Here is a 13,424-nt window from a genome sequence, read left to right on the forward strand (position 1 = left end):
AAGGCTGTTGGCCCAGATGACATCCCAAAGGAAGCATGGAGGTGCTTAGGAGAAATGGCAGTGGAATTTTTAACTAGATTGTTTAATGAAATTTTGGAAAGTCAGAGGATGCCTGAGGAGTGGAGAAAGTGTTTTGGTACCTATCTTTAAGAATAAGGGTGATGTGCAGAGCTGCAGTAACTACAGGGGGATAAAATTCATCAGTCACAGCTTGAAGTTATGGGAGAGAGTAGTAGAAGCTAGGTTAAGAAGGGAGGTGATGATTAGTGATCAGCAGTATGGTTTCATGCCAGGAAAGAGCACTACAGATGCGATGTTTGCTCTGAGAGTGTTATTGGAGAAATACAGAGAAGGTCAGAAGGAGTTGCATTGTGTCTTTGTAGACTTGGAGAAAGCATATGACAGGGTGCCTAGAGAAGAGTTGTGGTATTGTATGAGGAAGTCGGGCGTGGCAGAGAAGTATGTAAGAGTGGTACAGGATATGTACATGGGTAGTGTGACAGTGGTAAGGACTGCAGTGGGAGTGACAGATCCGTTTAAGGTGGAGGTGGGATTACATCAAGGATCAGCTCTGAGTCCTTTCTTATTTGCAGTGGTGATGGACAGGTTGACAGATGAGATCAGACAGGCCCCGTGGACTATGATGTTTACAGATGACATTGTGATCTGTAGTGAGAGTAGGAATCGGGTTGAGGAGACTCTGGAGAGGTGGAGATATGCTCTGGAGAGCAGAGGAATGAAGGTCAGCAGGGCTAAGACAGAATATGTGTGGGTAAATTTGAGGGAGGGTAGAGGAATGGTGAGGATGCAGGGAGTAGAGTTGGTAAAGGTGGACGAGTACATGGGATCAACAGTTCAGAGTAATGGTGAATGTGGAAGAGAGGTGAAGAAGAGAGTACAGGCAGGGTGGAATGGGTGGAGAAGAGTGTCAGGAGTGATTTGTGACAGACTGGTACCAGTAAGAGTGAAAGGGAAAGTCTACAAGACAGTAGTGAGACCAGCTATGTTATATGGGTTGGAGACAGTGGCATTGACAAAAAGGCAGGAGTCAGAGCTGGATGTGGCAGAGTTAAAGATGTTAAGATTTGCACTCAGTGCGACCTAGGATGGATAGGATTAGGAATCGGTATATTAGAGGTATATTAGAGGGTCAGCTGATTTTGGACAGATGTTCTTCATTCCACATTGCTGCAGTCCTAACCATTGGGTAGTCCGCTGTCCAGTCGGCCCGAATACCAAAGTATATGGCTGGGCGGTCGGGTCAAGGCATTTAGACTGGCGTCAGTGCGTCAGGGTACTAATGCGCATGACCTACGCCATATCTTCAGTCTTTTTTGCCGCATGGTCCGATGCAGAAGCAGTTCTTGCGAGTGCAGGTTGGCGTTCTGAAATATTTCCGAAGTCGGAGTTTCAGACCGAATCCAAGTTGGCTAAGTACCCAGCATTTTGGTTTTTCTTGCCTCAGTATTTAACCGGATGTCAGAAAAAGTGAATAACTGTATTTCTTGTGGGAAACAGATACCTCATAGGGATTACCATACTCTGTGTATACCTTGTTTAGCGTTGTTGGTTGCCGCTCTTGTGCTAGATTTAATAAGCACTATTAAGAGAAGGTTAGACTGTGCCAGGTTAGTGTTTGGGAAGCGTTGTAATTACAAAATGCCGTCGGATGCTCCGGCGCGCGCTTCATCTCTAAGCAAAAAGACAAAAAGCGAAGCCTAGGGTTGATGAACCGGCAGTCCCGGACGTCGGTTCTTTAGAAACTCTGTGGAGCCAGAGGTTTTGCCAGGAGTTTCTTTGGAGTCTCAGGCAGACACTTTATTATTACAGGATGTGCCCTCTCAGGAGGTAGGCCAGGCTGAGGGGCTTCTCAGGTAACTGTTCTTCCCTCTGTTCCCAAGTTAGTTAGAGCTTCTCCTACTGTTGCCAAAACTTCTTTCAGAGGTAGGCCAAGTTCAGCTACAGTGGGGTTTCTCCTAGCACTTCAGGTTCTGTGCCTAAGAAACATATGCTTAAAATGGCAGAAGATTTAATTACTATGATTAGAGGCTCTATGCCCTCCTGATAAGAGGCCTAGGGTGGAACCTGAGTTTGAGAGTTTGGAACAGTATTCAGAGGCTTGGTCTTCTGCGGAAGAATTACAGGACTTTCCTCCTTATTCTGATTCTGATGTGGATGATTCCACACCTACAGCTCCTCCTCCTGAGGATTTCTCATTTCAGAGACTTTGCATTCCATGAGGGAACACTTTAAATGGGAAGGCCAAGATTACTCTGATTCCAGGAAAAGGCTGGAATTCTTATTTTACCACAACATAGGCCCTTAGCTATACCTCCTGTGTTGAATGTGGTGGAAGATGTTTTGCAGAGGCTTCCCTGAACCCTGACTCTTTGCCTCCTGCTCCTGTTAAACCTGATAGGTACTATAGGGTGCCCGAAGCTCATAAGTATTTGTTTAAGAGTCCTAGGCGGACCCAGACACTGTTTCTCAGGGGCCTAAAGGTGTTAAGGCCTCTGTGGTTAAAAATCCTGTTCCCACTGATAAAGAGGCACGGGCTTTGGATAGGTGGGGAAAGAAAGTGTATACTTCTTCCACTCTAGCCATGAGGCGTTGAATTGTCAGTTTCACATGCTAAAATATCAAAATTATCTCCTTTCACAATTGAAATCTAAGGTGGATGCTTTGGCGGAAGGTATAGAGTGTAAAGAGTTGCTGGATTTACTTCATGTGTCTGAACAAGTGGGTAAGCATTCTTTGCAATGTGGTTTTGATGCTGTGCAGGCCTCCTCGAGGGTGGCTGCCACTAGTTCTGTTCTTCGCAGGCATGCCTGGTTAAGGGATCAGAATTTAGCTGAGCATGTTAAGACAAGGATTTTGGATGCTCCTTTACAGTCTGATGTGGTGTTTGAAGCAGTCCTGAAGAAAATGGAGGACAAAGCTAAGTCTATGCAAACTGTTAAAGATTTTTGCAGGTGCAGCCAAGTTTAGTAGAAATTGGCCTACTAAGGGATGGGCATATCCTGCTTTTGATTCCCAGTCTAGTGGTAGGTCTAGACGTGGTAGGGGCAGAGCTCAAGGTTCTTTTAGGCCTAGATCAGGGAGTTCACCTGCTCAGACTTCTGGTGAGGGCAGGGGTCAGTCCTTTAAGTAAACAGACCCAATGACCTGCTTTTCAGCTGCCAGTAGATTCTCGTCTGGCAGCTCCTTTGGGAGGAAGACTGTCTCTTTTCAAAGAAAATTGGGATTTAATTACTCAAGACAGATGGGTGTTGGATATCATTCACCACGGTTACAGGTTTTATTTCCATACATTGCCCCTTTCAAAGGCATGCCAGACGTTCCTCCTACACAAAGGAAAGAGGCTCACAAGCAAATTTCTCTGTTACTCCAAATAGGGGCCATTCAGCCAGTCCCTGTATCGGAAAGGGGCCTAGGATTTTATTCTCGCCTGTTCCTAGTACCAAAGAAGGGGAACACGTGGAGACCAATTTTGGATTTATCTATCCTCAACACTTATCTGGACATTCCCAAGTTCAAGATGTTGGCGTTACAACAGCTTTTACCTCTGCTGGGCAAAGACCACTGGATGGTAACTTTAGATCTCAAGGAAGCTTACCTTCATGTGCCTATAAGACTAAGTTGCAGGAAGTATCTGCGTTTCGAGCTGGAAATTCTCATTATCAGTTCTCTGCATTGCCCTTTGGCTTATCTACTAAGCCCAGAGTATTCACAAAGGTTCTGGCTCCAGTGATAGCTTACTTCAGACTAAAAGGAATTCAAATCTATCCTTACTTGTGCGACTGGCTGGTTCTGGCTCAAGAAAAGGAAGACCTTCTACAGCATCTGGAATATGTTATAGCAGTGCTAAGATGCCTAGGGTATTCTGTGAGCGAAATAAAGTCCAGTCTAGTACCCTCTCAAGACATGTGCTTTCTGGGTGTGAGACTGAATACAGCAGCCCAGATGGCCTTTTTAACCCCGGACAAACAACAGAGTCTATCCCTTTACTTTCATCAACTATCTCATCAGTCCGTGCTGACTGCAAGGACAGTCCTTCAAGCATTAGGGTTCATGGCATCTTGTATTCTGGTGCTTCCCAATGCCAAACTGCATATGAGGAAGCTGCAATGGTATCTAAAAAGTGTATGGACACAGCACTGCCAGGATTTGGACACTGTCATTCAAATAATACCTTGCATTCAAAAGGAATCTTGTGGTGGGCTCAGGAATGTCACCTAAACAAGGGACTCTCTGTGACCCGGCCAGAGGCGGAGTCAGATTCTAACGACAGATGCCTCAGACATTGCTTGGGAGCTCATCTAAATGGAAAGTGGATACAAGACAAGTGGCCTGCCAGACTACAGCATCTACATATCAACATGAAAGAGATGTTAGCAGTCCAGTTTGCATTAATGGCTTTCAAGGAGTTACTTCTTCCAGGGCAGGTGTTGATTCTAACAGACAACACAACTGTCATGTGGTACATCAACAAACAAGGGGAACACATTCTTACCCATTGTGCAGGCAAGCAATGATTTTATGGGAGACTGCGCTCAGCTTGCAACTAACTCTTCAGGCAAGGTTTCTGCCACAGAACTCCTTAGCAGATGTGTTAAGCAGACAAATCATGGATCGAAACTGGATCTTCATGTATTTCAAAGGTTGACAGTGTCCTGGGGAACTCCAGACATAGATCTGTTCGCTTCTCCACTAAACCACCAGCTGCCAAAGTTTTGCACAAAGAGGTTACATCACACAGCTTGGAAAGTGGATGCTCTTTCTTTCAGTTGGAAAAATCTTCATGTGTACCTCTGCCTCTTCTTCCAAAGGTGCTTCTAAAGGTCAGACAAGACAAGCCAAGGATGATTTTAATAGCTCCAGATTGGCCTCGGCAGCACTGGTACCCATTACTGAGGAGTCTAGTAAAGAAGCCTCCATGGCCTTTACCCTTGATTCCACACCTTTTGTCTCAGAGAAGGCCACCTGCTCAATGTCAAGCCGTTCTCTTCATCTAACAGCATGGCATATTCTGTTTTGAGAGACAGCCGGTCTCAACTTCCTCAACAAGTTTTAAATGTGATTATGGAAGCTAGAAGACCTAGTACACGGAAAGTGTATGCAGAAAAATGGAAGAGATTTTTATTTTGGAGTGCAGCAAGGAATTTGGAGATTTCTGAGCCTAATTTGAGTGTGGCTCTTCAATATCTTACTGAGTTATTGGACAAAGGTTTGTCCTTCTCTTCCATTAAGATTCATGCTGCAGCAATTTCAGCTCACTATGATTGTGACCCACCATTGTTTTCATCCTTTGTTCAAGCAGTTTCTCAGAGGGGCAAAGAATATAAGACCCAGAGCTCCTACTCCTGCTTGGGATCTCAATTTTGTGTTGGAAAAACTTACTCTACAACCTTTTGAGCCTCACGGGTACTGCTGATTTAAAATATTTGTCATGGAAGACTGCATTTTTGTTGGCTATTACTTCTGCAAGAAGGGTTTCTGAGTTGCAGGCCCTTATGGCAGTAGAGCCCTTTCTGATTTTCCATAAGGTTAGGGTATCATTTAATCCTTCCTTTATGCCCAAGGTGGTTTCTAGTGTGGCTTTAAACCAAACTATTCATTTGCCTACTTTCTATGCAGATCCCCAAAATAAAGGGGAAAAGATTTTGCACACTTTAGATGTACATAGGCAGTTGCGTTATTATTTAAGCAGGACTAAGGATTTCAGGCAGTCTCAGCAGTTGTTTGTTTCTTTTGCTTTGAGTTCTCAGGGCAAGCCTGTGTCTAAGCAAACTATTTCTAAGTGGATTGGGTTTTGCATTTCTTTCTGTTATTCCCATCATGGCAAGGAGATTCCAGCTGGGATTAGGCCTCATTCCACTAGGGCTACTGCCACTTCAACAGCATTTTCTAAGGATATTTTAGAGGCAGCTACTTGGAGTTCAGTGCATACTTTCTCTAATCATTACCACCTTCCTCTCTACTCTAAATCTAGGGCTGGTTTTGCCACAGCCATTTTGCAAGGCATGTTGGCAGCTCCTGCTTCTTTATGATTTGCCAGCCTCCCTTACCTCTGCTTTGGGATTCTACCCAATGGTTAGGACTGCAGCAATGTGGAATGAAGAACATAGTACAGTTTTGTACCTACCATAAATGTAGATGTTAGATCCACATTGCTGCAGTCCAAATACTCCTCCCGCCTTCCCTCTGTGTTTAGTGGTGGTGTGAGTTGCTGTATATTATTGTACATCTGTATATATATATATATATATATTGTATATAAGTTTGGTGCAGGGGTGTTTTGCTTTGGGCCTTGTCCTCTTAGGGTCTTCTGACATCTGGGCCAAGAAAAGACTGAAGATAAGGCGGTCGTCAATGGCATTAGTACCTGGCGGACGGCCTGTCAGTGCTGGCGACTTGACGACGCCAGCCATATACTTTGGTATCGGGCCGACTGGACAGCGGACTACCCAATGGTTAGGACTGCAGCAATGTGGATCCTCGAACATCTACATTTATGGTAGGTACAAAACTGTACTTTTTTGGAGACAAAGCAAGAGAGACGAGATTGAGTTGGTTTGGACATGTGCTGAGGAGGGATGATGGGTATATTGGGAAAAAGATGCTAAGGATGGAGCTGCCAGGTAAGAGGAAAAGAGGAAGGCCTAAGATAAGGTTTATGGACGTAGTGAGAGAGGACATGCAGGCGGTTGGTGTGACAGAGCAAGATGCAGAGCATAGGAAGAAATGGAAAGATGATCTGCTGTGGCGACCCTAACTGGAAAAGCCAAAAGATGATGATGATGACCATGAGTCTGGTGAGTCATAATTTCATTTTCACAGGTCTAATTTTATGCCTCCGATGAACCCTACTGTTCATCTTTTTCTCCACAGGGTTCTCAAAGATCTACATTTCCCATTATTCTAATATGGTTACTAAGTCCCATAATCTTTTGAAGCCACAACAGGAGGCCCTAACACAGCTTAGGTCGAACAAGAACTTGGTTATCACATCGGCTGAGAAGGGGGGTGCTGTAGTGTTTATGGACTGGGCCAGTTATGATCAGGAAGCAAATAGGCAATTGGATAGTAAACAATATTATATGCTCCTGGACCCCACTGGGGGGTTTTAAAACACAGATTGATGCCTTTTTGAACCTGGCGGCTGAAGAAGGGATCATTACTACCTCTATTTCCAAACGCTTGATGGTAAGTGATCCCAAGCCACAGTTTATGTATTTGTTACCAAAGGTCTGCAAATCACTACAGAACCCTCTAGGTAGGCCTGTTGTTTTCGATAGGGGATCTCTCACTGAACCACTATTGATTTATTTGACTCAATATCTCCGCTCTCTACTCCGGTATGTTAGGGCCCGGATTCAGGACACAACGGAGTTCCTGCATATCCTTCAAGATACCCAACTCGAGCCGAGTTGGTTGTTATGTACCCTTAATGTGTCAGCCCTATATACTAATATTCCACACTGGGCAGGCCTGTTGGTATTGGAACATTGGCTAACACTATCCAAACTCTACCCACCAGGTTTGGCTAACACTATCAGCACTCTACCCACCAGGTTTCAACACCTTTTTATTGGGATTAACTGAGCATGTACTAACCAAGAATGTTTTCTATTATCAAGACTGTTGTTATCTACAGATGCAGGGTACTGCCATGGGGGATTCATTTGCCCCTATATGGCATATCTGGAAGAACAATTGATTTATGATCCCCTTCATAATCTGTATTTGCCTGAGATTGACATCTGGTGTCGTTATTTGGATGACTGCTGGTTAGTATGGAGAGCTGATGTTGCATTTCTAAATAAATTTTTGGATTACATTAATAGTAATAAATGGGGCATTCATTTTACATGCAACTTTGATTTAAACCAGATAACCTTTTTTGATGTTCTCGTTAGTAGAAAATCTGATCACACATTGGATACATGGGTTTACCGGAAATTTCTGGAATATAATGCCTTGTTGCATGCTTCTAGTCACCACCCTCCCCATATCAAATGCAACATACCCAATTCCCAATTTATGAGAATCAAGCGTATTTGCTCGGATTCTGAGACTTATGAACATCAAAGGCGTGATCTGGTGGGTAGATTCAGGGCCAAGGGGGTACGGTTCTGGTACCATTGCTATGGCCTGTAGGGAGGTATCTGCATTGGATAGACAGGATCTGTTGCAATATAAAGACAGAACTTCTTCTCAGGACTCCCAGATCAGATTTATTACTACTTATGGGCTTAACACACCTAACCTTTTACAAGTGATTCAGCGTAATTGGAACATCCTGTTGGGCGATCTTAGGCTTGCCAACATGTTACCGGAGAGATGTCCTTTTGGTTACAGGAGAGGTAGAACATTGGGTTCTTTTTTTGCTCATTATAAAACTGGGTTTATGGAGGTTCAGTCACAATTCCAAACAACACTTATGGGGGATCCTCTGGTTGGGTGTTTCCTGTGTGGGCACTGTACTCACTGTATACGGATGGCTAAGACTAAAGAATTCTCCAGCAGGAACACTGGGCAGGTCTATGATATTAAGTTCTTTGCCAATTGCTCTAGTGAATGGTTGGTTTACCTGGCTACCTGCTCATGTTCTGTGTTTTATGTAGGACAGACTTCGAGACCTGTGAAACTTTGTATCAGTGAACATGAGTGATATTAAAAATAAAAAGGCAACTAGTGCTCTTTACAAGCATGTTTTGAGTCACCCTATAGCCAATTTCAGATTTACTATTATAGATGGTCACTGTTCACTGGTAAGAAAAGTAACAATGCTGGTTGGCACAATATATTAAACATGAAAGAAAAGAAGTGGATTATTAAACTGGGGGGATTACTCCCCCCTGGGCTTAATGAGCAATTGTGATCAATCATCTTGGCTTACCAATTAACTGTGTATGTAACGTGGCTATTTGGGGAAGTTTTCGTTGCACTGAGGAAGGCTTGATAATTTTTGCCAAAACCGGTCTGTTTATGTCACAATAAAATCTGTTTTGTGCACACCACTTTGGGCTGTTGATATTTCTTTTGGTGCCGTGCCCTTGCCGTACCTGCTGAGTTTGGTTGCTTTGATGTTCTAGGATCTTTTACATCACCTGAGCTACCACTATCTTAAGCAAACAGGCCTTGTTTTAACATCTCATTCAAAGGACAACACATTCAAGAGTGCAGAAACCCCCCTTATGCTGTTCTGCAGTGTTAGCTATAGATCTACCTGGTGCAGGAATAGGACCCACAGCCTTCTGCACCAAAGGTGTGTGCTACCTTTTGTGCTACTGCTACATTTTGTTAGTCGGAGTTAAGAGTTTAGTTAGGTTCCTATGTACTGTACAACAGGGTGTGTTTGTTTGCTCAAAGAATTGAGTTCATAATTTTACTTGTGGCAGCAGTTAATGCCACGTGTGTTTACGCAAGGATCACTAGTTCATCTAGTAATTGAAGAACTTGAAGCTGCACCTCTTATTAACAGTTTTTTTCCATAACTGAGGCTACCTTTAACATGAGCCATTTTTTGTGTTCCTTGTTTTGCAGACAATTATTGAAAGACCCACAAGTTTTATTTGCTGGCTACAAAGTTCCACATCCTCTAGAATACAAAATTGTTATCAGAGTACAGACTACCCCAGACTATAGTCCCCAGGAGGCCTTCACAAATGCTATAACTGATCTGATCAGTGAGCTGTCCTTGCTGGAGGAAAGATTCAGGGTAAGATTGTGGAATAACTTGGGGTGGCATTTGTTCAAGTAATTTGTTAATCATGAACTTTAGTTCTTACAGCAGTTGTGATCTATGTGTAAGCAGGCTGCATATGGAAGAAATGTTGGTCTTTTTTGTATATGAATACATGTTTGCATAAATGCAGTTATACTAGAAAATTTTCTAGATTTGTTTAGTATTTTTTGGTCCCTTAATGTTAGCAGATTTTCAAATCAAAACTGCTGCTTGTTTTTCAGTTTTAAGTATACTTTTGTAAACTCTTTCCTTTTCTTTTATAACAATATTGCTTGATTATTTTGTATGCTTCATCTTTCCCTGTCTCAACAGTAGGAGCTGAGCTGTTTTATTTAGAAATATCTGTAGTTAGCTTAAGTATTTATGTGTCCTGCTTGCTCTGAATATCTGACTGCATTTTCCCTTCCCATCCTCCCAGTTCTTGTGTTTTTAAATTTGGTGGCTTTTGAGTTGCCTGACCCTACTACAAATCTCATTTTGGACTCTCTTCCCAGTCCCATCTCATCAGCTCATTCTACTAAGTAGAGAGAGAGAGATATCTGGGAAGGTCCATCTTAACCTTGAGTTAGCTTGTTTCCTCCCTTTCCACATAACCTAAAAAAATTGCACTTTATCTGCTTTTACTGTACTTGTGTTTCTTTCTACTTTATTTTATTTTGGTTTTGCCTGCTTGTTCTTAAATGTATTCAACAATTGCATATATTCTGCTGCATTTATTACTGCTTGTTAGTAGCCTGATTAAATTGTAACTATTATTTTAAGCGTTTTGGTTTAAGTGTTTGGGCTTCAGGCCAGTTGCACATTAGGAAGGTTTGTGGTCTGTACTCTTGTGGCATGAGAGATACCTTGCATCATTCTAAGTTGGTTACTGCTGGTTGAAGGCTTAGTGTCTGTTATCCTAAAAATCTCTTAGTTCTGGTTTAAGCACTTGGGCTTCAGGCCAGTTAGTTTACATTAAGAAGGTTTGTGGTCTACACTCTTGTGGGAGGAGAGAGTAGATTCTGCCCTTCTGAGCTGGGAATTGCTATTGAAGGCTTATTGTGCCTGCTTATTTGAACTTTTTCTTTCTGAAATTGGTGCACCTCGTTTGCTGTAGCTTGGACTAGTTTCAGAACTGCTGAATCTAGCTCTGTTTGTATAACTTGAGTACTAATCCAGGTCATATTTTTTGGAGAGGGTTCCCCTGCACCCTAGTGGCAGGCATGTGCAGTTGGAACTTGTCTTATTGAAGGTTGCTGGAACAGGGCTCAGGTTTGAGCTTTTTTGGTTAACTAGTTAATTTGTTTAAATCAGTTTGTTCTTGTTTGCTGTTGTTTATATTTGTATCTGTTTTCCTGTGTTAAATCAACCTAAACAGAGTTTAAATATCTTTAGCATAGTCTGGTTACAGGTTTTACTGTATCCGGATCTGTTTGTGTGGTTCCTGTATTTCCTGCTACGCCATCTTGTGTTCACCGGGGCCTGCCTGCACTTAGTGGGAGTAAGTAAACTGGTTGGAACTGGCCTGGCATAGGGTGTTTAGCTAAGAGCTCAGGAACAAGGGTTGATTGCTCAATTCCATTGTTTCTATTTTACTTTTGTTTTTGTATGGTATTTAAACCCCATGTTTGCACAGGTTTGTGTTTGTTTGCACATCGTGCACCACTACTGCACTGTGTTAACCTTTTGCGATGTATCTCAACTGCATTTTTCCATTACCAGCACTCTTTTGTGTAAGTGAGGCCCTCCAGCTACTGTATTGATTTTATCCTGCCCCACTCGCACTTATAGGTACTCTCCTCAGATAGTACCCACTCTACTATCTCTGACATCTCTTCCACAGATTCTGACAACCATGGACAGACAATTTCCTGTGGTTTCTCCTGCTAGTCTGCTTGGTATGGGCATCGTGAGACAGTGTAGCAACTGTCTTATATACTCTGACAACCGTCTACTACTACCACCTAGGAACACTATGTGAGAGATGCAGTTACATTAACAACCTAGAATCCTTGCTCTCTCCATCACAAGCCAGTACATCTGACACTCTGAAGATTGTCTGCACAAACACTACAAACACCACACCTCTAACACCACCCACACCTGTACAACACACTCCTACGTATGTGGATGTTCTCAACAAAAACATACCTAAACAAGAGACCTCCGAAGCAAGCAAGCATGTGCACTTCACAACCCACAGTACCAAGCATTACACACAGAGGCTGAGAGAGACAGCGTGTGTATTAAGACCCAGCCACAAACCCAACATACTAGTTTTAGGAGACTCTATCTTGAGACGCACAGATTGTGCCCCTCACCAGGCTAGACAAGGAAAAAGTCATGGTAAATTGCTTGTCAGGTGCTAGATTCCTTTATATCACATATGCACTCAAGTCTCTTAACAGATACTGTTATGACTCTGTCCTAGTCCATGTTGGTGTGAATGACTTGAGACTTACCTTTCGGGACTATATGAAGAGAGACATGATTGAGCTCGCTGAATATGTGTCCCAGTCGGGTATGTCCCTAGCCTTATGCAACATCCTACTGTCACCCAGAATGACGCCTCAGTACAAACAGAAAATTGTTGACTTTAACAATCGGCTTGGTTTCTGGTGTCATTCCAAGGGGATCCAGTACCTGACAGCCCAGGAGGACATGGTTGACGGACTATGATGCTTTGCCAGAGATGGCCTTAATCTGTCTCCCCTGGGCTTCAGACTTCTGGCAAAGGCTCTTGCCTCTCCCATAGTGCTGTTGTAGGTAAAGTCATGAGCACAACATTACCAACTTGAGAAATTCTTCTAAATGAAATTTAAAGGTCATGCTGCTAAATGCTAGGAGGCTTAGCATGAAACTGCACTCATTGCAATCATTCCTTGCCCTGGAGGATGCTGCATTTGTGCAGTCACTGAAACCTGGCTCAAAGCTGAGGAGATCACCTCAGTCTTGCCAGGTTACTCATCCTACCATACATTCAGACCCCAAACAGAGGACTACATTGCCAAAGGAGGTGGAGTTTCAGTATTTATGAAAGACATGCACACCTCCAGCCTGGTCAAATGGTATGACACACAGGAGACCTTCCAAGTGCCGTTGACTGTTGACAAAACACCTAATCAAATCATAGCTAGCTACAGACCCCCAACTTTGACGCAAGACACCCACTCCACCTATCTGGACTTACTTGAATCCGTCAAGGTTCAACCTTCTACCCTGATCCTGGGTGACTTTAACTACCCAATCACAGAGTGGAAGAGCTATGCTAGCCCAAACATGAATGTCCAGAGATTCCTTGACTTTGTCTATGCCAGTGCATTGGATCAGCTGGTCGACAGACCTACAAGAGGTGAAAATATCCTGGACGTGGTACTAACCAACATGGGTAGCCACCACAGCACCCCTACAGTGTCATCTTCCTTGGTAAGATCTGACCATAAAGCGATCACCTTTGAAATCACCATCTCCCCTGACCCCCCCACCGTCAGGGTCTAACAAAAAAACTTTTCCAAAGCTGACTACAGTCTCTTGAGAGCAGGTATAAGCAGCTTCTCAGCCACTGTCCCTTCAGTAGGAACTAGCACTAATGTCCAAGGCTACACCAAAAAAATATATGAGCACTGACATAGCTGTATGGACTTGGCAATACCTGACAGGACCAAATCATCTTCCTCAAGGAAGCGTAAACCTG

At 43.3% G+C, this 13,424-nt stretch overlaps 1 protein-coding gene across 2 annotated transcripts in view; it reads left to right on the forward strand.

Annotated features, from left to right (window-relative positions):
- The window catches only part of POLR2J (RNA polymerase II subunit J), a 97,926-nt gene that overhangs the window by 41,814 nt on the left and 42,688 nt on the right, over nucleotides 1-13,424 (forward strand). The window contains exon 3 of one of the 2 annotated variants that reach the window (XM_044053854.1): nucleotides 9,550-9,724. In XM_044053854.1, coding sequence (XP_043909789.1) covers nucleotides 9,550-9,724 — 175 coding nt within the window. Of the gene's footprint in view, nucleotides 1-9,549; nucleotides 9,725-13,424 lie in introns of those variants that run through there. The other variant, XM_044053855.1, reaches the window with a different exon arrangement.

Source organism: Protopterus annectens, chromosome 13.part0, assembly GCF_019279795.1.
Source record: "Protopterus annectens isolate FY-2018-M chromosome 13.part0, PAN1.0, whole genome shotgun sequence".
NCBI lineage: Eukaryota > Metazoa > Chordata > Ceratodontiformes > Protopteridae > Protopterus > Protopterus annectens.